The sequence below is a fragment of the Carcharodon carcharias genome, chromosome 12, assembly GCF_017639515.1.
Source record: "Carcharodon carcharias isolate sCarCar2 chromosome 12, sCarCar2.pri, whole genome shotgun sequence".
Classification (NCBI taxonomy): Eukaryota; Metazoa; Chordata; class Chondrichthyes; order Lamniformes; family Lamnidae; genus Carcharodon; species Carcharodon carcharias.
In genome coordinates, this window is record NC_054478.1 from 138643208 (window position 1) to 138664990 (window position 21783).

The 21783-nt window shown below is 47.2% G+C and overlaps 1 protein-coding gene across 3 annotated transcripts in view; it reads left to right on the forward strand.

The window, feature by feature from the left end:
* The window catches only part of LOC121285184 (carboxypeptidase O-like), a 31072-nt gene extending 21329 nt beyond the window's left edge, over positions 1–9743 (forward strand). For 2 of the 3 annotated variants that reach the window (XM_041201444.1, XM_041201446.1), the window contains exons 10-11: positions 4561–4645; positions 5059–9273. In XM_041201444.1, coding sequence (XP_041057378.1) covers positions 4561–4645; positions 5059–5324 — 351 coding nt within the window. In that variant the 3' untranslated portion in view covers positions 5325–9273. Of the gene's footprint in view, positions 1–4560; positions 4646–5058; positions 9274–9325 lie in introns of those variants that run through there. The other variant, XM_041201445.1, reaches the window with a different exon arrangement.
* The last annotated feature ends 12040 nt before the right edge of the window (positions 9744–21783 follow it).

The following is a 21783-nucleotide window of genomic DNA, read 5'->3' on the forward strand; positions in this document are numbered from 1 at the left end:
CAGTTTTCAACTTACCGACCTCTGTGAGGGAATACCTCACCGGACTCTGATTTTGGATTCTGGAATCCAGTTGAAACAATATTTCTTTTCTCTGTTGTCTCTGTTCTGTAAATCTTTCTTTTCTCCATCTCTCCTTTTACTATTTGAATGCGAGGGGGGGCGATGCAAGCCCTCTATTTTGTGTTTTGAGTGTGTGCAAGTAACCTAACCCTTTGAATTCATCCTATCTCGAGATTGCTGTGGGGTTATTAGTCGAAAATTGGGCCACTCCAAAACCGAGGTGGGCTGGGAATACACCACCGCTTATAAAGAGGGAAACAAATCAAAACACCTTTCTGTTTATGGACGGGCGGTGAGAGGAGAAATTAGTGCTGATTAGATGAACTCCCCTCCTGTTCATAACAGAAATTGGGAGCTCAAATCTGGGATCACCCATTTGAATTTGATTAGAGTCCATGTGAGACACAAGCCAAATCTGATATTAAAGAGCCAAGCAGAAGCCAAAAAGCAAAACCCAATGACTGGAACAAATTTTAAAACACAAGTAACTTAACATAGCAAATTCTTTTTCCCCCAAAACTAAGAAAATGACAACTTTCGATGCCCAAACGTGGATCAAGCAAGGAGATCTGAGCAGTGAAACATTAGCATCCCTCAGCACAGAGCAACTGAAAGTTATAGTTAGGGAGGTGCGGTTAAATTTATCCACTAAAGCGAAGGGAAGTGAGCTGATCCAGTTGTTGGTGGAACATTTGGATCTCACATATCCGATATAACAGGTAGATGAAAATTTTAACCATGACTCCGAATCCCCTCCACTAGCCAAATTCAAGCTGGAAAAGCTCAGAATACGGCTAAAATTTCCGGGCAGGGTAAGAGAGACCATAAGACCCATAAGACGTAGGAGCAGAGGTAGACCATTTGGCCCATCGAGTCTGCTCCACCATTCAATGAGATCATGGCTGATCTGATAATCCTCAACTCCACTTTCCTGCCTTTTCCCCATAACCCTTGATTCCCTGACTGATTAAAAATCTGTCTACAAGTTAGAGAGGCATATGGAGGCACATCGTCAGCAACTCTGGAACGATCACAAGAAACCCACACAAACCCATGAGTTTCAACGCCTACGTTTCACTGGCGGATAAGATCCTTAAGAGTCCCAAGCACCTCTGAGGGATTGCTTGAGCTGATATTGTGGGAGGAATTCAAAAACTGCTTACCCTCCAGTACGCAGATGCACTTAGAGGAGCAGAGAATCCTCATAGCCCAGGATGCAGCAGGCAGCTGCAATCTCACCCATAGGCCTGGAAACTCAGGCAGACCCTTTCCAGACCATCCCATCAGCATTGGAAAGATAAGCAAGGTAAATAAGATAGGAACGTTCAGAGGCCCAAAAGGGTGATCTAAAACCCATAACCATTGAGTGAGAACAGCTTGAATGTAAACGTGTCCAAAGCCAGGCCGGCACAGTTAAAAGGGGTTCAGGAAGGGCTCCAGGAAGAGCTAATATAATTTAAAGTAGACTTACAGCAGATCCCTGAATTAAACAGGGGCCAGTGAAGCCCCACTGCAGGGAAAGAGATAGTGATGGAGATGCCCCACATAGTCGAAGAGCCTGAAGGAAGGCAAGTTATTAAACCAGGAAAGAACCAAGTTTAAGGATTTGCCTGAGGTGTGCAGAAACTTTCTTTCTGAATTTAAACAGGGACAAACCGACGAGCAGATAGGGAGTGAGATGCCTCCCCCAGTTGAAAAGCTACAAGGGAGTGCAGCTGGAGCTGCACCTCCATTTGAAGGATGTGGTGTTCCAGGGGACATGGAACAAGTTAGGAGAGTGTCCACTCCCAATCCAAAGGCAATGGCGATGAAGCCATTGACTGGTCTAGCTGGTAGCTTTATGCTGCATTTAAATGGGGATAAGGAATGTTCTTGAATCGGCCCAGAAAGAGTGCCTCACTTAGCTGAAAAGCCAGAGGGAGGTACAGTGAGAGCCGACCATCTACCGGAGGGCAGTAGTGTTCCAAATAGCATGGAGCCTATCACCCAAGTGGCCAGCAGAGAGATTCCAACCAGAATGGATCCCCTACCCACCCACCTGATTGCAGAACCGCAAGGCAACCTGTCAGGGCCGCCCACTGCGTTTAAAATGATCCTTAACAACCCACCAGGCTGCAGCACTGTAGCCCTACCTGGTATGAATGTGGGAGAAGCCCCTTCCAGGAGGCGGCCTTCCTGTCACCTGGGTCCAGAAAGGCTGGCCCGAGGTCAGGAGCAGATTGTCTGCCTGTTGCCATGCCAACTCATAGCACCTGACAACAGTAACTGGAACACCCCAGTGGCACTAGCTCACGAGCCGGACACTGAACCAGGGGAATCCCTGAAAGAGGCCAAAGCTCCTTTAAAACACCCCAATCCCCTGACAATCAGCCGAACTGCAGCCCCTGGGCTTGAACAGCTGGACCCACAGGTTACCAAGGTGCACAGGGAGGTGCTAAGCTGGACAGGAACTGCTCAGCCCGATGGTCAAAGGACCTGGCACTCACAGGGTGAGATACCTGGCACTCCTCTGCAGATAGCCACAAGCAGTTGGACCATCACTCACCCTCTGTGTGCTAACCACCCTGTAAAACCCCCAGACCCCTTTAGAGGACATCTAATCAGGAGTTGGGCAGGCAGAGTCCTGAAACCGATGGCTTTGCTTAAATATGATCGCCAGCAGCTTCAGAACTCCAACCCCGACGAGACTTCCTATAAAGGCAGGTTTGAATCTTCCCAGGTCACCTAATCATTCCACATCCCAGGGCGGGACAATGTCCTTGCTGATTCACTGACCCAGATTTAAACCTCAAAAATATGCAGCAGGGCACTGCCATTGCCTCTGTAGCTGTGTGTTGGACCTGCCGGTGTGAATGTGAGAATGGATACATACTTCTTTATCCCCTTTCTTCTCTCATACAATTCTTTTTTTTCCTCCAAGCTGTGAGGACTGTGAGGGACTAAGACCTCACATTGTATATTTGTATAAAATATATAGAGATATCCTCACCGATATTTCAAAAATTTAAAAAACTGAACCAATATCCTGAAAACTGCTGAAACTGTGTCTGCCCGTGATCCCAGAACAAAAGGAGACACTTTGCAGTTTTGGAAATCTCACACCTTGTTATCTCTGAGGAGCTACCAACAATCACCTGGTGACTGCACAACCCAACTTCAAAGGGAGTGACATCAAAGGCCTTTTGTATTTGATAATCCAGGCTTGTCAGAAGATACTGTCTGCTTACTAAGACAATGACCTCTCAAACATTCCTTTTAACACATAATGGCAGTCCTGAAGGCAAAGCCAAATTCCAGACCTGGGATACTCATCCTTTGTCAAAGGTGGTGGAGAGGTGGGAGTCATGTGGCTTGGGCCTCTGGCTTGTGGAGCAAGTAATATTGCTTTGCTGAACTGAAAAACTCAGTCTGCTGTTTAACATCTGATTAGTAGGTCACACTGGAGAAGCCCTGGCCCAGGTTGGACACCTGGCCCCATCTACACTGCTTCTGCTGGAAATTCTGTACCATCACCTGTAATACTGATTCACCTCCGTATGTCTATCTCGTTGTGTGAAATCAACACCACCAGAAAAGTGCATTATCCAGCATCGGTTTTCAACCCACCATCCTTCGTGAGGGAATACTTTATTGGACCATGATTCTGGACTATGGAACCCATGTGAAACAATATTTCTTTTCTCTGTGGTCTCTGTACTGTAAATCTTTCACTTCCATACCCCTTTTTTTACCAGCTGAAGGCGAGGGAGAAGTTACAAACTCACTTTTTGAGTTTTCAGTGTGTGCAAATAAACTAACCCTTTGAATTCATCCTATCTTGAGTTCGCTCTGGGGTTATTAATAGAAAATTGGATCGCACCAAAACCGAGGGAGTTGGGGAATACACCACCACTTATATAGGGGGGAAAAAAAATCAAAACACCTTTCTGTTTATAGACGGGTGGTGAGTGGAGAAATTATTGCTGTTTAAGTTAACACCCATCCTGTCTGAAACATTGGATATTTTTTCCTCTTTATTCTTTCGTGGGATGTGGTGTCAGTCACTGGCAAAGCCAGCATTCATTGCCCATCCCTAATTGCTCTTGAACTGGACATTTCAGAGGGAAGTTAAGAGTCAACTACATTGCTGTTGATCTGAAGTCACATGGAAGCCAGGCCATGTAAGGATGGGAGATTTCCTTTCTTAAAGGGTATTAGTGAAGGGTTTGTACAACAATCGATGATAGTTGTCATGGTCACTGTTACAAAGGCAAGCTTTATATTCCAGATTTATTAATAAAATTTAAATTCCACCACCAGATGGGATTTGAACCCATGTCCCTCAGATCATTAGCCAAGGGGCTCTGAATTATTCAACCATCTTCTCCTCTAATATCTGCTTTCTCCATTGAATGAGGAGCTGCACCTCATCTGAGGGGAAAAGGGGGTGATAGAGAAAAGGGTTTTTAAAGAACAATTCAAATATTATCCTGTGTGATCATCCTGTTTATCACTTTCCAGGTGAATGTCGGACAAAAAGCAGCTGATGCTTTGTACCAGAAGCATGGGACAAGATTTAAAGTGGGATCAACGGTAGAGCTTCTCTGTAAGTTTAATCCTCATCACACTTCAGTTATACCCCTGTTACTAATGCTACTTTACTCTAGGTGCCCTGGAGTAGGTCGATCTTCAACCCACATTAAAAGTGGGTCTGCTGATGTGACTTCAAAAAGCCTAATTACTGCAATCACGCAAAAATAGGACTGACTGAGATGCTACCACAGTCGAATAGCAATGAGAAATGATGCTTGTTGTCAAGGTACATATGTGACTGGGGTGGCTGGGGCTCCTAAAGGGTCCTGGTGCCTGTGGGAATGTATCCCAACATGGAATCACTCTTTATCACAAGGCAAAAGATCGTCTAGTTTGTCTGTGTAAACCCCATTCTGGGCAGTGAAGGGTAGATTGACCTTGGTGGAGATTCATTTCATTGCATTGGAATGTGGTTTTGTTTTGCAGATTATGCAGCTGGCACATCCATTGACTGGGCAGCTGACCTTGGAATTGACTTCTCCTTCCTGTTCGAGCTCCGAGACAATGGGACCCATCATTTCATCCTCCCAGAAGATCAGATCCAGCCAACCTGTGAGGAGACGATGGCTGCTGTGACAACCATTATTGAGCACGTATATGATAAACATTTCCCGAACACTGCTCCAACCATTGTAGCCCTGTGGTTCAGTGTGCTGGCCTCCAGCTTCTTAAGCGTATACTTTGTAAAATGACTCCAAGACCAGAGGTAAAGAACTTGGAGGGGCTAGGGTTTAGGTGTGGAGGAATGGGGACCCAAGCATCGTCATTATGGCCATTTGGCCCATCGAGTCTTTGCCAGCTGTCTGCAGCTCAGTCCAATCAGTCCCATATCCCTGCTTTGTCCCCTTGGCTCTGCAAGTTTATTTCCCTTCGATCCGATTTTCTTTTGAAATCATTGATTGTCTCCTCTTCCACCATCCTTGTGAGCAGAGAGTTCCAGGTCATCACCACTCACTGTGTTAAAAAGTTCTTCCTCACAACACCATCTGCAACTCTTGCTGAAAAACTTAATTCTGTGACCCCCTAGACCTTGTGACACCAGACAATGGGGCCAGATTTTCTTTGTCTATCTAATCGAAACTTATCATTATCTTATGCGCCTCTATTGAATACCCCCTTAACTTCCTTTGCTCCAAGGAGAACCATGCCAGCTTCTCCAACCGAACCTTGTGGCTAAAACACCCCCCATCCCTGGAACCGTTCTGGTAAATCTCCCTCTGCACCATCACAGGGACCCTCACATCCTTCCTAAAGTGTGGTGACCAGAACTGGAAGCAATACTCTAGTTGGGATCTAACCAGAGCTTTATAAATGTTCAGCGTAACTTCCCTGCTTTTGTACTCAATACTTCCAAGATCCTATATGCTTTGCTAATTACTCTCTCATTATGCCCTGCCACCTTCAAAGATCCATGCAGATGAGCCCCCAGCTCCCTCTGTCCCTGCACGCTCACACCTGGATCAATTCCAGGGAGGTGCGGGAAGCGAGTGAAATTACCTGGCAGTTGGACTTGCTGCATTCTTGTGGCTGAGCCACTCTTGATGGGGAGATAGACTGCAGAAGGGCCAGAAGTGTAATCAAGGTGTGTATTCCAGTTATTATGGGTCAAAGGTAAGACAGGAACATGGAATGAGAGGGAGGGAGGGAAACCACAATACATTATTCATAGACAAAATCAAAGAAACACTGGCTGTTAGAAGTACTGACTAATGTCTCTGGAACATTTCACTTTAGTATTTTATTCAGCAAAATGGAAGATTAGCAGAACAACATTGCAAACAACTGGATTTCCCTCTTCCTCCATTTCCCCTCCTGCCCTTCACCCCATCTCTCCCAAAGCTGTTGATGTACATTGCGGAACAATGACCTCACGATACCTCACCCAGGTTCTCCGATTACCAAGTGAAGTGAGATGAGAACCCGAGAGAATGATAACGTGGGCAAAGTAACAATGAACACAACTCAGTGAATCCAAAGTAGAACAAAGTCACTAAGTAATGCAAGGGATTTACACACAGGAACAGTGCGCTGTTGCTGGGTCAAATTCCTGGCACTCCCTCCCTAATAGCGCTGTGGGCGTATCTACACCACAGGGACTGCAGCGGCTCAAAAAGACAGCTCACCATCACCCTCTCAAAGGCAATTAGGGATGGGTAATAAATGCTAGCCTAGCCAAAGATGACCACATCCCATGAATGAAAAAAAACTGGTCTATGCTAGTGCTTATTCTCCACATGAACCTCCTCCCACCTCTCTTCATCACACCCTATCCAACATATCTTTTGATTCCTTTTGCCCTCAGGTACTTACCTAGTTCACCTTTAAATGTGTCTGTGCTACTCACCTCAACTACTCCTTAGCTAGTTCCAGATTCTAATTGCCCCCTGGGTACAGAGTTTCTCCTGAATTCCTTGTTGGATTTATTGGTAACTATTTAGCAACCAATCAACACTCTCTTCTCATACAGTTTAATTATTGTTTCCTGTGACATTGGTATTCTTGCGAGTGTCCTGATGAGTGCAAGATGAAAAGCTTTGACAAAATGTCTATTTTTAGCAATACGTAACTATTTTATATTTGAGGTCCCTATTTCTGGTTTGTCTTGCAAGTGGAAACATTTACACCTGCCCTATTCAAACCCCAAATCCTCTCTCAGGTCGTCCTTCAGTCCTCTTTCCTAGAGAAAGGAGCTCCAGCCTGTCCAACCTTTCCCGCTAGGTGTAATCTCTCAGTTCTGGTATCTTTTTACCCCTTCTTCAATGCCTCTATACCCTTTTAATAATATGAACATGCACAGTGCTCCCAGTGTGGTCTAGGCAAAATTCTATACAAGTTTAACTACTTTTCATATCTAACCTCCTCAGAAGGCAATTTCATGATCTCATTCACCTTTTAGTGACCTGTGTACCTATAACCCAGATCCCTCAACTCTTCTACCCATTTAGACACTTATTTTCCAGGGATTGTGTGCCCTTCCTATTCTTCCTGACAACATGTATGATCTCTCATTTATTTATACTGAAGTTCGTTTGCCAAATATGTGCCAACTCAGCATGTTTATTAAAGCCTTCCTATATCATCTCATTAACCATACAGCTCAATCTGGTGACATCTGCACATTTTGAAATTGTACTTCCAATTATACCTGGGATGAAGGGCTTATCCTATGAGGAAACGTTGGACAGGTTGGGCCTGTGCCCATTGGAGTTTAGAAGAAAGAGAGGTGAGACATGAAAGACCCTGAGGGGACTTGACAGGGTGGATGCTGAAAAAAGACGCTTCTTCCTCTGGGGGTAAACCAGGACTCGGGGATACAATTTCCTTGTTAAGACTGATATGAGGAGAATGTTTTTTTCTCCCTGAGGGACCTTAGTCTGTGCAATCCTCTTCTCCAGAGAGCAGTGGAGGCTGGGTCATTGAATTTATTCAAGGCTGAGTTGGATAGATTTTCGATAGACAAGGGAGTCAGGGCTATAGGGGCAGACAGGAAAGTGGAGCAAAAACCACAACCAGATCAGCCATGATTGTGCCGAATGGCGGAGCAGGCTCGAGGGGCTGAATGGCCTTCTCCTGATCTTAAGTCCTACGTTCCTATGTAAATGGTGAACGGTGGTCCCGGCTCCAATCCCTGAGGAAGACTATTTCCATTCTTTTTCCAGTCTGAGTGAGCACCTTTAACCTTTATTTTCTCTGTTCTGTTTTGTAGCTAAGCTTACTTGTCACCTGACTCCACATGTTATGTCCTTAGCTATGAGTCTACTGTGTGGTACCTTATCAAAAGGCTTTTTGGAAATCCATCTTTAAAGATCTTTGTATCTGTACTCCTGGATCTCCCTCTTCCTGTACCCCATTCAAACACTTACTTTCCAAAGATCGTATGACCTCCCCATTCTTCCTATTGCCTAAGTCTTTAAAGAGTTGGTCCTTTCACTTTATTATTAGCAGTCTTTTTATACTTCTGTTTTATAGTTGTATTTGTCCTGTGATCATTTATTTTATCCTTAATCTGACCGTTACTCTAATGCCCAGTTTCCTTCATCTTCAGACTTGTGTTATTTTCACCAGATCTACCTTCTCCCTGCAACCTCATCCTACTAGTTTGAAGCCCTATTGACAGCTCTGTCCCTTCCACTAGAACACTGGCCTCAACCCAGTACAGACGCAGCCCATCCCAGTGGTACAATTCTTTCCTGCCCCTGCACTAGCTCCAGTGTCCCATGAAATGGAACCCACTCCTTCCCACATCAGCCTTACAGGAACACATTCATTTTCCTGATCTAACCATCCCAATGCCAATTGGCACTTGATGTGGATAATGATCCCAAGATTGCTAACTTCTGATATTCCCTTATCAAGTCCACCCACCTCCCATTTGTTCCATATGTTACTGGACCCAACATGGACCAATAGTTTTGCCAACTGTGATTAACTGTATTCCTGGAGGTTTTATCACATGACTTGCCTCTACACAGCAGCCGGTAGTTGGCCAACTCATCCATCCTTGTGATCCACTGCTTTCCCATGCCAACTGGAAAACAAAAAGACACATTACCCATTTGGATGATGCTTGACTGACAGCCAACCGGCCTTTTTTTCCCCCATTTTCAATATTTTTATATCTGGTAAAGAGCAATGTTCAAAGAAAATTAAAAAAAAAACAATCTTTTTTAATGTCCCTGTGATTTTTCTCCAGGGTTGCATTCAGCAGTGCCCTGGAGATTGATCTGCAATTCCTGGAGACTCCAGGCCAATCCTGGAGGGTTGGCGGCCCAATGGACCAGGACAATTGGATGTTCCTCCTCCCTTCCTGAGTTTCTCTCCAAGTTACTTTGAGATATCCATTAGCTTTGCACCAAATAGGCAACCCACCCTCGATCTCAGCTATGAGCGCAGAAACATGCAGGACACCTCTGTGAGAAAATCATGTCTTAGAATTATGCTTTGTAAAAGAATTAAACCATGTATTCAAATTCTGTAGCTTTAACACATGCCTGTATAAGTTTAAACACCATCATTCAGAATCTAAGTGAACCCTTGTAAACTTGGCTTGCATACTTCGCTCTAACTTCATAAAGCTGGTTTGATCTGGTATAAATTGATAAGGTGCCTGAATGAGTGAGAATCTTCTTACTTAACAATGTAATAGATCAGAGGTTAACATCAGATGCTCGGAGTCAATTAAACATCAAGTGGGTGCCCTGGTAACTGGCCAATTGGACCAAATGGTTTGTAAAGGAAGGAACTGTTTCGGCAGCAGAAAGAAAACAGATCCAACAAGAGGGGCTACCTCTAGGCAAGGTCTGAGAAGTACAAGAAGCCCCAAAAGGGTGCAGAAGTCCAAAGGGACAACAAAAATTTAAGGAGAAGTTAGAAGGAGAAATCTGCAAATCCAGTCCAGGTTTTTGGGTGCACCGTTGTCCGTAGCTGAAACAAGGAAGTACAATAATGGTCGTTTGGCCATATGGAGCTTGAACACAGCAAAGAGCCGGGCCATTCAGCACTTTGTTGCTCGCACGTGCTTTGCACTTTGTACACCGCATCGCCCATCGCGTGAGCAATGTTCGCTCATCCGCATTTTCTTCTCCTTACAATGGTTGCATTCCAGTGCTGGGATCACATGACACGGGCAGATGCTCACGTGACTTTCTTTTACAAATGGCTTTTGGCCAGTGCTGAGTGTTAGTGTGTTGATCCAGGTGGGAAGGAGGTGAGACAGCGGCTCATCTTCTTGCCCTCGCTCTTTTTTTTAAAGGAAGTGGTAATCGAGACATTTTGTTTGGTCAAGTGATTATTATTCTGGGAGCTGAAGTGCAGCCCGAATGATTTTGAAATCTTCACTGATGTATAGTATTGCCCAGAGGCTTCCCCTTCTGTCGTATACAGATACTGCACCTCAATTTGCTGTAGAGTAACTGCCCAAAGCAATGCTGCCCTCACATGGCTGGAATTTATCTATTTAATTGAGTCCCATTGAAAAACATGATCATTGTTCATGATTTTGCCATTTGCAAGGTTTCACAGGAATGTAACCCCCATGGAAGGCGTTACTTTGCTGTATTGCTGAAGAAAGAGACATGCTATCAAAGTTTTTCATCTTGCACTCATCAGGACAACTCGCAAGAAATTACCAACAGTAACAGGGGAACAACAATTTACACTGCATGTGAAAAGAGTGCTGATTGGTTGATTCTGGATTGGTGGAGACGTTGCCATGGAGAATGCAGCATGGAACAGTTGACTGCCCAGCTTTGTTCAAATTCAAACTGGGGAGGTCAACTCTGATTGGTCAAGGCATTGACTTGGGGAATGAATCCTTTGAAGGCAGAAGGAACATGTCCGCACTTTACACTTATTAAAATTAAACAAAAGCTTGGGGGTCAGCCATCCCTGCTTCATTCCCCAGGGCAATGCCTTGACTAATCAGAATCGACCTGCCCTGTTTGAATCATAATGTCAGAGTTGGGGATGTTTGCTGATGAGTGCACAATGTTCAGAACCATTCACAACTCCTCAGATACAGGAGCAGTTCAAGTCCATACGCAGCACGATGTAGACAGCATTCAGACTTGTGCTGATAAGTGGCAAGTAACACTCACACCACACAAATGCCAGGCAATGACCATCTCCAACAAAAGAGAGTCTAATCAGCTCTCCTTAACGTTCAACTAACTCTACAATTGCTGAATCCGCCATCAGCAACATCCCGGGTGTTAACTTCTGTTGTATATTTTATACCTCGGATCTATGCAGAGATGGCATGAGTTTCTTTGTGTTGTCGGACAAGAAACCACTCAGCGTCTGGAGTAAGCGGAAAGAAGGGCATTTTATTACAAGCATGCAGTGGAATGCTTCAACAAACCAAAGCATCTCAAAAAGCAGTTATTGTGACATACATTCATACACAACATTTATTTCCCACATCTCTTTATATGCAACAGGTTTTATTCACAGTGTTTCTGAATGTCTACTCCATGCTTCAGCTCAGGCTTCCAGCTCTATACAATTTGTTTACATTCTCTGAGTCCAACCCAGGCTTAACCAATCAAGCACAGTGAGCATCAATAGTAAACAGACTCACAAAATCAAACACAGAACAATTGAACATCTTTCCCCTTGCAAAACTAAAGACCTTATTTTAAATTAAACCATCCTAAACAACAAACATATGTACACCATATTCTTAGAGTTCAGCAATTGTGTTTCTCAAAGTACAGAAAGCCTTTGAGATCTGAAGGTCTCTGATGACTACACTGAGAACCACAAATTTGATTTAGAGTTCTGAGTGATCAACTCGATTGTGTTGCAATACTTAGGCTCGAAGTTGTACTGATGAGGATGATCTCACTATTGGTAGATGCGTAGATGACCAGTTCCTGACATAGCTAACAAAGCACCATATACAAAATGCACTGCAGTAATTCAGAAAGCCTCCTTCAACAGCACCTTCCAAACCCACAACGTCTACCACAAAGGCAAGGGCAGCAGACAGGTGGGAACACCATCCCCTGCAAGTTCCCCTGACTTGGAAATATATTGCTGTTTCTTCACTGTTGCTGGGTCAAAACCCTGGAACTCCCCCCCTGACAGGACTGTGGGTTCAAGAAGGTGACTCACCACCACCTTCTCAAGGGCAATTAGGGATGGGCAATAAATGCTAGCCAGCGAAGCCCACCTTCCATAAATGAATAATTTAAAGAAAAAGGCATCCTGGCACCTCGTCAGCATGTGATGTCAAGACAGTGCCATTTGTTCAGGTGCACGCAGGGGATGTGGTGATATGTGCCAGTATCAAAGATGGACTCCCCACCAGCCATTTCCTGGAGAATGAAGGTGAGTTTGAGAAGTGGTGGCTGCATCGCTGCACCTGCCAGTTATGAGTGAGGTCAAGATAAGTCATCCATCCAGAGAAATCATACCATCTCCACATTGTAACATCAGTTGTTTCTCCAGGTGGTTCCAGGGTATCTCTCCCCTATAGAACATGGGGGCCACCACATCAAAACCCTCCTTCATAGATCGGGGGAGGGGGGGTAGTTTCTAAATAAAAACTTGTGAGTGGGTCAGGGGGGGCTTGATCAGAATGCATCCAACATCAGAGACTGAGTTGTCAAGGGATGGGACTCCACACAGAGAGCATGAACTGAAGTAGGTTCTGCTCACTTTAAGCAGAGCTCATAGAATGAGGGTGATGGATTCTTACAGCACTCTAGGAGGTCATTCGGCCTATCTTCCCTGCCCTGGGCCTTTGAAAGAAAAGAAAGACTTGCGTTTATATATCACCTTTGACAACAAGAAGACATCCCAAAGTGCATTTACCGAAAATGAGGTGCTCCGGAACCAATAATGACCAGATCATCTGTTTTTTTAAATTCATTCAAGGGGGATGTGTGTGTCACTGGCTAGGCCAGCATTTATTGCCCATCCCTAATTGCCCCTGAGATGGTGGTGTGGGAGCTGCACTCATTCAGGTAAGTGGAGACTATTCCATCACACCCCTGACTTGTGCTTTGTAGATGGTGGACAGGCTCTGGAGAGTCAGGAGGTGAGTTACTCATTGCAGGACCTGACCTCCTCTTGTAGCCACAGTATTTATATGGCTAGTCCAGTTCAGTTTCTTCTCAATAGTAACCCCCAGGATGTTGATAGTAGGAGATTCAATAATCATAATGCCATTGAACGTCAAGGGACGATAGTCAGACTCTCTCTTGTTGGAGATGGTCATTGCCTGGCACCTGTGTGGTGTGAATGTTAAATGCCACTTGTCAGCACAAGCCTGAATATTGTCCAGGTCTTGGTGCATTTGAACGTGGACTGCTTCCGTACCTGAGGAGTCGTGAATGGTGCTGAACATTGTGCAATCATCAGCGAACATCCCCATCTAACCTTATGATGGAAGGAAGGTCACTGATGAAGCAACTGAAGATAGTTGAGCCTAGGACACTACCCTGAGGAACTCCTGCAGTAATGCCCTGGAACTGAGATGATTGACCTCCAACAACCACAACCATCTTCCTTTGTGCTAAATATGACTCCAACCAGTGGAGAGAGTTCCCCCTGATTCCCATTGACTCCAGTTTTGCTAGGGCTCCTTGATGCCACACTCGGTCAAATGCTGCCTTGATGTCAAGGGCAGTCACTCTCACCTCACCTCGGGAGTTCAGCTCTTTTGTCCATGTTTGAAACAAGGCTGTGATGAAGTCAGGAGCTGAGTGGCCCTGGTGAACCCAAACTGGCATCAGTGAGCAGGTTATTGCTAAGCAATTGCCGCTTGATAGCACTGTTGATGACCCCATCCATTACTTTACTGATGGTCGAGAATAGTCTGATGGGGCGGTAATTGGCAGGGTTGAATTTGTCCTGCTTTTTGTGTACAATAGATACCTTGGCAATTTTCCACATAGCCGGGTAGATGCCAGTCTTGTAGCTGTACTGGAACAGCTTGGCTAGGGGAGCGACAAGTCCTGGAGCACAAATCTTCAGCAATATTGCTGGAATATTGTCAGGGCCCTTCGCCTTTGTGCTAGATATAGTGGAGCAGGAAAGAAGTGAGGAGGGGGCAGCTTCCCCAGGACATGCCAGAAGTGAGGGATAAGGTAATGGTGAAGGTAAGCCTGAGAAACCAGGTTTTTCACCCATGTGGATTGGACTTTATGAGACTAGTGATTAACGATACTTGCACCTGTGTGGATATGAAAGGGAAGAGGCGCTGGAAGCAATGGTCACAATTGAAGCATGTTACTAACTGCAACTAATCATGACCAACCCAGTGACGACTGGGAGGTCCTGTACTTGAATCGGCAGGAATGATGCTACAACAACAGCGCTAACTGACTTAACAAGTGGAGGCAAAATGCCCACGGCCGCAATTAACTGATCCCCTTTGTCCTGGGCATCAAACCCTGGACCAGAGAGTGGACAAACTCTGTATGATAATGTACACCATGAGCTGGTACCCGTCGTTCCAATCATCTCCAATATTGACTCGCCCGAGTGGTGCTCAGGTCCAGCCTGAGCACTGTATGCAGCTCTGGCAAAACAAGTGACAACACAGGTGGCTTGGTCTAATGGTGGAGGGTGGCCCATCGCTGCACCCCCATTCCAAAACATAACCTGGTCAATGGTGTCGCCACAGCATTTAACACAGGGACCTCAATAGTAAATTCAATTGATTTGGCAACCTTGGAGCAAAAGGTCCGGATCTTTAGCTCTCAACTTAAGAAAATCCTGGAAAAGGGACAGGGAGTCCAGGACAGGCAACTCAGTACGGACCAAGAGCTGACACGGAGAATCCAGATCTTGGCCACTGTACCAGAGAACCATGCCTGGACCATTAACAAATAGATTAATGTAGAGAGACACCTCTCAGACGATACGCTCAGAAATGACGTCTGCAGCCACTAAGGATCATGGGTGCTCGAGCAGGCACAGGAAAACCTGAGACAAATTCATGAGGGTGAGGTGCCCCTGTGAATAAGAAATACGCACTTGTTTAACCTGTCACGACATAAGAATCATGTTTTGACCAGTTGCCAGCTCAGGGGCCTAATTCGTGTATTTAGAACTGATATTAAGTGTGTTGTGGATAATAATATGTTAATTGGCATTGTCTTGGCAATCCCAGTTATAACAGAATCAACACCCAGCAAGTCATTATACAGGGTCGAAAAATATTGTGGTAATTATGGGGAATTATTATGTAAAGTATCATATTATATACAGCCATATGCAGTAGAGAAAGAGGGTAATATAGCAAGCACCACTTCAGAGAGATGCAGTGTAGAGGCCTCTTTGGTAGTGTGTGCACGTCTGATGTAGGAGACAGGAAGCGAGGTGCAGATTTAATACAACAGCCAGTTGGACCGTGCTGTACCTCCTGTCCCTCATGGAAAAAATTTATGCAGAGAAACACCTTTGACCACAAATCCATCAGGCAGTGGTCAGCACGTAACGTCTTAGAGGCCCTGAGGGAAAAGGAGAGGGTGGATCCTGTGGGATGGTTCCCCGAGCAGACTGTCAAAGTCATTTGGCAGAATGCCTCATCGCCAGAGCTTTCCAACAAGCACCAAGACTTAGCTTGGCTGGTGGTGAGAAAGGTCCTCCCCGTCAGATCCTTCTTACGCGCCAGGAGTCTCACCCCCTCCACATGCTGCCCTCGAGGTGGCTGTGGTGGGGAAGAGACCGTTGTTCATCTCCTTGTGGAATGTACCTTTGTAAAGAAGGTCTGGAGAGAGATACAGTGGTGTCTGTCGAGGTTCATCCCGAGCAGTTCTGTGACACAGAACTCTGTGCTCTACGGGCTGTTCCCAGGGACACACACCAAGATAAACATCAACTGCAACTGGAGGATCATCAGCTCGGTGAAAGACGCTCTTTGGTCTGCCCGAAACTTGTTGGTCTTCCAGCGCAAAGAGTTGTCCCTGACCGAGTGTTGCAGACTGGCACATTCCAAGGTCCAGGACTATGTATTGAGGGACACACTAAATCTTGGGGCAGCCGCCACAAAGGCACAATGGGGAAAGGTCTCTGTCTAAGACCTTTCAGCCATAGTGCACCGAGGGGCTGGGAATTGTATAGACCCTCGGGCTGTACGACTCACATTGAATGTATGCAGTGAATACTAAATGTATCACAATTGTATTGAAGCACCTCAGAGTGCAACATGATCTTTGTCGATAACTCCAATTCCATTGCACTGTCTGACTGTCTGTAATGACCATGTTGAAATGACTGTAATATTCATTGATTGTGTTGAAGCACCTCGTGATCTATGTGGAAAAGTTGAATCTGATTGTACTTTTTGTGATGGCCATTTAGAAATGTTTCATAATGTTCTTTCAGATATTGCATGAATAAAGTATATTTAAAAAAAACCCCAGCCAATTGTACAAAGGAAGCTATATGGGCTATGTTGGAACTAACTCACGTTGCATACCTAGGCACAGGAAGTTACTGCCTTACCACGTCACAACCAGAATACCAATATGGGAACAATCGATCTTGTCCTATAACCAGCCCTGTGGTGTGTCTGCACCCAGAGGTATTGGCCAGGTTGAGAAAGGGGGAACTGGTAGAAATCTACAAGAGGGAAATAGTTAATGTGCAAGCGAATGAAAGCACGAGAGAAAATCTGACACAGTATGTGAGCCAGTTCTCCTATATAATCCCACTGTTACCTGAACATCTTGCAGGTATCCGTGATGGAACACTGTGAGTGCACAGAACATGTTACATGTTGCAACAACATGTTAAAACACTGATAGAGGAGATTGCACAGATAGACAATACCACATGGTGGGATGAATCGGGGGCTGAATGTCCAGTTGCACCCGTGGATTAGGATCATCTCCCATGTTTTGGTTATCACCCAGTTGGTATTAGTTCTACATTTAACATACTTGGTTCACCACACCAGAATAACACACAAGAGGGCAAAGAGTATGAGATTTCAGGAATGTGGGGCTAAACAAGACAGGCAAGTGTCCGTATTATAGGGCCAACCTGTACAGATGGTATAACCTGATACTCTTATAACCTTAAGCTTGATACCTGGCCAGTATCAATGGGCAGTGGAGCACAAGGAAAGAGGCAATACCAATGAGTTGGCTACCTTGGGCTAAAGGAGGACTGAAATGATTAAATGGTTTTAGCTATAAGTGTCTCTTAGTAAAAAATAAAATGTAAGCAGAAAAGCAGAACGGGAAAATAGCAGATATGTTTTAGACTGGATGAGAAGTGAGACAGGTAAACTGGTAAAACAAAGAACAAGGCCAGGGAGTGGGTGTTGAGATCAGGGAGGCCCAGACTCCTGCACAATCAGCAAGATGTGGTGGTCTTGCATGGATGAGAACAATGTTTGATGTATGTACACACGGGAAACAAGTATCTGAGACGGAGAAGCACGTGATTGTAAGATTGGAATATGTGTATGTGATTCAAGGTGTATATAAGGAGGGAACACCCATAATTTTTTAGAGTACGGTCTTGGATCGCCCAAGGTTGATTCTCCCTGCGTACACTTCAATTGTTAATAAAGGATCGAAACCCGTATCTGAGTCTCCTGGCGGTTTGTCGGGGTGAACTACAACAATGGCGGGCTGCTTCTCCCACCGCCGGATGTCCGGAATGTCATTTTAATACATCTGCATATCACATTATAAGGCCTGCTCGCCAGAAACATCCCCCGTGTCAACTTTACCGTCCACGGCGGCGGGAAAACAAGCCGGTGCATAACACGGCTGGACAACTGAGACGTGCAGAAGTCGGGACTTACCGCCAGGGCCTTGCTCACATCGTGGATCCGAGGAGCAGAAGATGCTGGAGCCCGACAGCTACCGGGCCCTGGAGGAACACATGCATCACACGCTGGGTAGATTCTGATGGACTGGCTCCGCTGTGAAACAGCTCACGGAAGGTGGAAGGTCACTGTTGAGGGTCTACTTCGGGACATCTTGGCTCCGGTATGGCCATCGAGGGGGTGGAGAGGGAGGTATCGGTTTGACTGGGAGAGGAAGGCATACCAAGGAGGGTGGGAGAGGAAGGTGTACCGGCGGCGAGGTAGGGGGAGGGGGAGGTGAGGTTGGAAGGAGGGGAACGATGGTGTTGAGGGGGTGAATTTGGGAGGGGGAGGGAGTACAGGGGTGGAGGAGGGTGTAACGGGGGAGAATGCGGCAACTGGGGAGGTAGGTGTAAGGTGGGGAGGAGGGTGTAAGGGGAGGAATTCGGAGAGGGGAAGGAGTTACGAGAGGGGAAGGACTTGGGGTGGAGGAAGGATTAAGGGTGGAGGAAGGAGCAAAGCTGGTGGAGGGGGATGTCCAGACAAACGTGTAAGGGAGGGGTCTGTGGAGTCAATGACTGCCTCCTGGGAAGCGAATGAGGGTGGGCATGGTAGGAGGGAATGGTGAATATGAAAGGGGACAGAGGGAGCCGGTAGAGTGGGAGGGTGAGGGCGTGACGGTAGCGATACAAGGGCTGGCGGGGATGGTAGAAGGGAACTTGGAGACAGACACAGGCCCTGGGGGTGGGAAGGTCGGGGAGGTCAATGTGGATGAGAGTAGGATTCTCAGGAAGGTAGGGAATGTGCACGTTCACCTGGACATCCTGGAAAGAAAAGAGTTCTGGTTGGTAGGTGATGGAAGGTGATGTCGGATGGGTCAACAGTGATGGGGAAAAGGAAATGGGTGATTGGGGGAGGGGAAAGGAAAGGACGGGGGAGCTAAAGACATACTTCACAACAACCAGCTTGTAAAATCGAAAGTGAGGAGCCTCGTGTTGGACAGGTTCAGGTGCTGCATGGGGGTGTGAGCAGTGGGTGGGCAGAGATGCAGGGCAGCTCAGATGGACAACTGAAAGAGAACACCAGCAGGCAGCATTGAAAATGCTCAGGACATTGAGATGAGTGAGATACAGGCTGGATTCACATGCTTGGGACAGTGCTTGTATGAGACTGCTAAAGGCCCTGCCACACACAAACCTCCCTCCAGAATCACACATGGTCTGGCTGCAGCAGCTGAACTGCTTGGTGGGGGTGGGGGGGCTTGGGGGGTGTGCTGATGCAGGGGGATGACCTATGAAACCTGCAAATGAAGCTGAAAGACAATATTATACATTATTCAGTGGAAGTAAATATATTTTCAGATTATAAAGTGACAAAATGTGCTCACCCATGTAACCAACTGTGATCAGAATTTCTTGACATTTCTAGGCCTAACACTTCTTCCAGGTGCTGCCCTGACATCTGCAGGAGGGGTGGAGCCAACCTGTGCAATGGTTGCCCCTGTTGCCTCTGATGATTGTGGTGTGCCCTGGAGAGTCGAGGCCTTGAGGGGCCCAGCTTGATCTGGCTGTCCTCCCTATGGCCAGCTGCTCCCTCTGAGGTGACAGAGGATGAAGTTGAGGTGATCACAGACAAAGAGGGCCTGGAGGGACAGGACAGCCTCTGCTATCCCTGAGTGGATGATTCAGGGCTATCCAGCTGCTGCTCCTCTTCTGTTTTGGGTGCCCGACGGCCCTGGCCTGATTCCTTGAGGGGAAGGAGCACCTGGAGGGCATCGAGGTGCCCTGTTTCCCTCTCATGTTGCCACTTCAGTAACTCACCAATGGCTACTGCGATGAGCGCAGCTCTGCATGTGCCTCCGCGCTCTGCTTGACTAGGGTCTCCATGGTGTGCGCCATCCTTCCCAGGGGGACAGCCATGTGCACAGAAGTGGGCACCACTTCATCAGAGAGCAGGCGAACGCACTCCTCTGACTCGCGTGCCACTGTGTTGAGGGCTGCCAGCAGCTCTATGTAATGTTCCACCGCCTTCTGCTGACTCTCCGGGATGAGTTGGGAGGCCGAATCCAGAGGCTCATCATCTGACTTGGACCTCACACTTGCCCCTTCCCCAGCAGTCCTCCAAGTGCTGGGGAACTCGGCTGAACCTGCCCCCTCCTGCTTTGGACATGTGTCTGTGCGGTGACCACCAGATTGTGAACCAGAGCCTCCTCTAGATCTAGGTCCCAACAAGGTGTGTGTCTCTGCGCTGGTGGAGGGTGTGGGTAAGTGGTGTGACACGTCTTCCAGGCTGCTTATTTCCAGCTCTTCAATGGAGGAGGGGTCCTCTTGGCTGGAGGTGAGAACCTGGATGGAGCTGAGGGACTGGCTGGTTGAGGGCGTTGGTCGCTTTGCAGAGATCCCGGTGAACCAAAGTAGAGATAATGAGTGCATGGCAGCAGTGTCAAAAGCAGGAGAGAGAGAGCTCACAGTTGTGCTGAGGGAGGGACACTGGGGTGCAGGATCTTCAGGTGGGTGTTTGCCGCTGATCTCACTGTCATCACAGGCAGGGTCCACATCCTCACCAGTCAGCACGGTGGCACACTCCTCGTAGTGAGTGGGCTACTGCACCCCCTGGTCTGGGACCTCTCCCTGCTGATGTGAGCAGGCTTCTCCTGCATGGAAACAGATGGAGAGAGTGTGAGCAGGACACATGGCACTGTGTGGAATGTCTGTGTGGTGAGCGGAGCCATGGACAGGATGAGGACGCAAGTGACTTACCCTGCCAGAACGAATGAGGTCATTCATCCTCTTTCTGCACTGAGTGGGTGTCCTCTTTTACAGGATGTCGGCACTGACTGACACTGCCACCGTGTGTGGTGAGTGGAGCCATGGACAGGATGAGGACGTGAGCTGCAGAGGACATGAGCCTGATGGAGATGTGAGGGTGTGTGTTAGAGTTAATGGTGCTGACGCTTGAGGTGTGAGATCCCTGAGGATGTGCGATGGGTTTGTGAGTGTGTGAGTTGAGAGTGATGAGAAGAGTGACTTACCCTGGCGGAACAGATGAGACCATTCGTCCTGTAACAGCACTGGGTGGCTGTCCACTTTTACAGGGTGTTGGCGCTGACCACCACTGCTACTGCCCCCCATGCTGGAACGGTGACCTTGCTTGCGGGCCTTTGCCCAGAGCGGGGGTAGAGGACACATGGTGGGCTGGTGGGCCTCCACAGCATCCAAAATACATTCCAGGGACACATCACTAAATTGGCGGGGGGGGTGCGGAGGGTGCTGCAGTCTGATTGCCTTTCGGGACCATGTCTTCTGTGCAGCAGGCTTGGGCTGGAAGCACAGAGAGGTGTGCACTTGGCCGCAATTTAAATATGGCGCCCGGCGTGAGGAAGCGGCGAGGAGCCTGCCTGCCAGCGAAACGGCGCGTTTCCCGGGAATGCGTGATTAACGAGGCGGGGATCGGGGCGATACGGCGTGAAAACCCGCCACTGCGGCCTGTGTGTGAAATGTCCTTTATCTCGCCCGCTACTGCACTTGGTGCAAATCTGGAGCAATTCCCCCCTAAGTGTGGCGGCAGACAGGAAAGCTGGTGTTATTCCCGCTGGGCGACAGGGCAGATCTTTGTGATCGGGTTTTCCACTTCTCAGCTTATTAGTGAAGCGTCAAAGAGCAGCGCCTCGAATCCCGTTACCTCATGGGTTCAAAGGTCCTGGCACCACGTTTAAACAGCGCCCGCACGGGCGTTCAATCACTGCAGCCCAGGCGTGTTGTGAACCTCTGCATTACCGTGGCACCTAAACGTCACAAAGCCTCAGCTCCACGGTTCAGCGGGGCCTCCCTGGGGATTCTCCTCCAGGCTGCCCCAGGCAGGGCAAGAAGCCCTCTTCC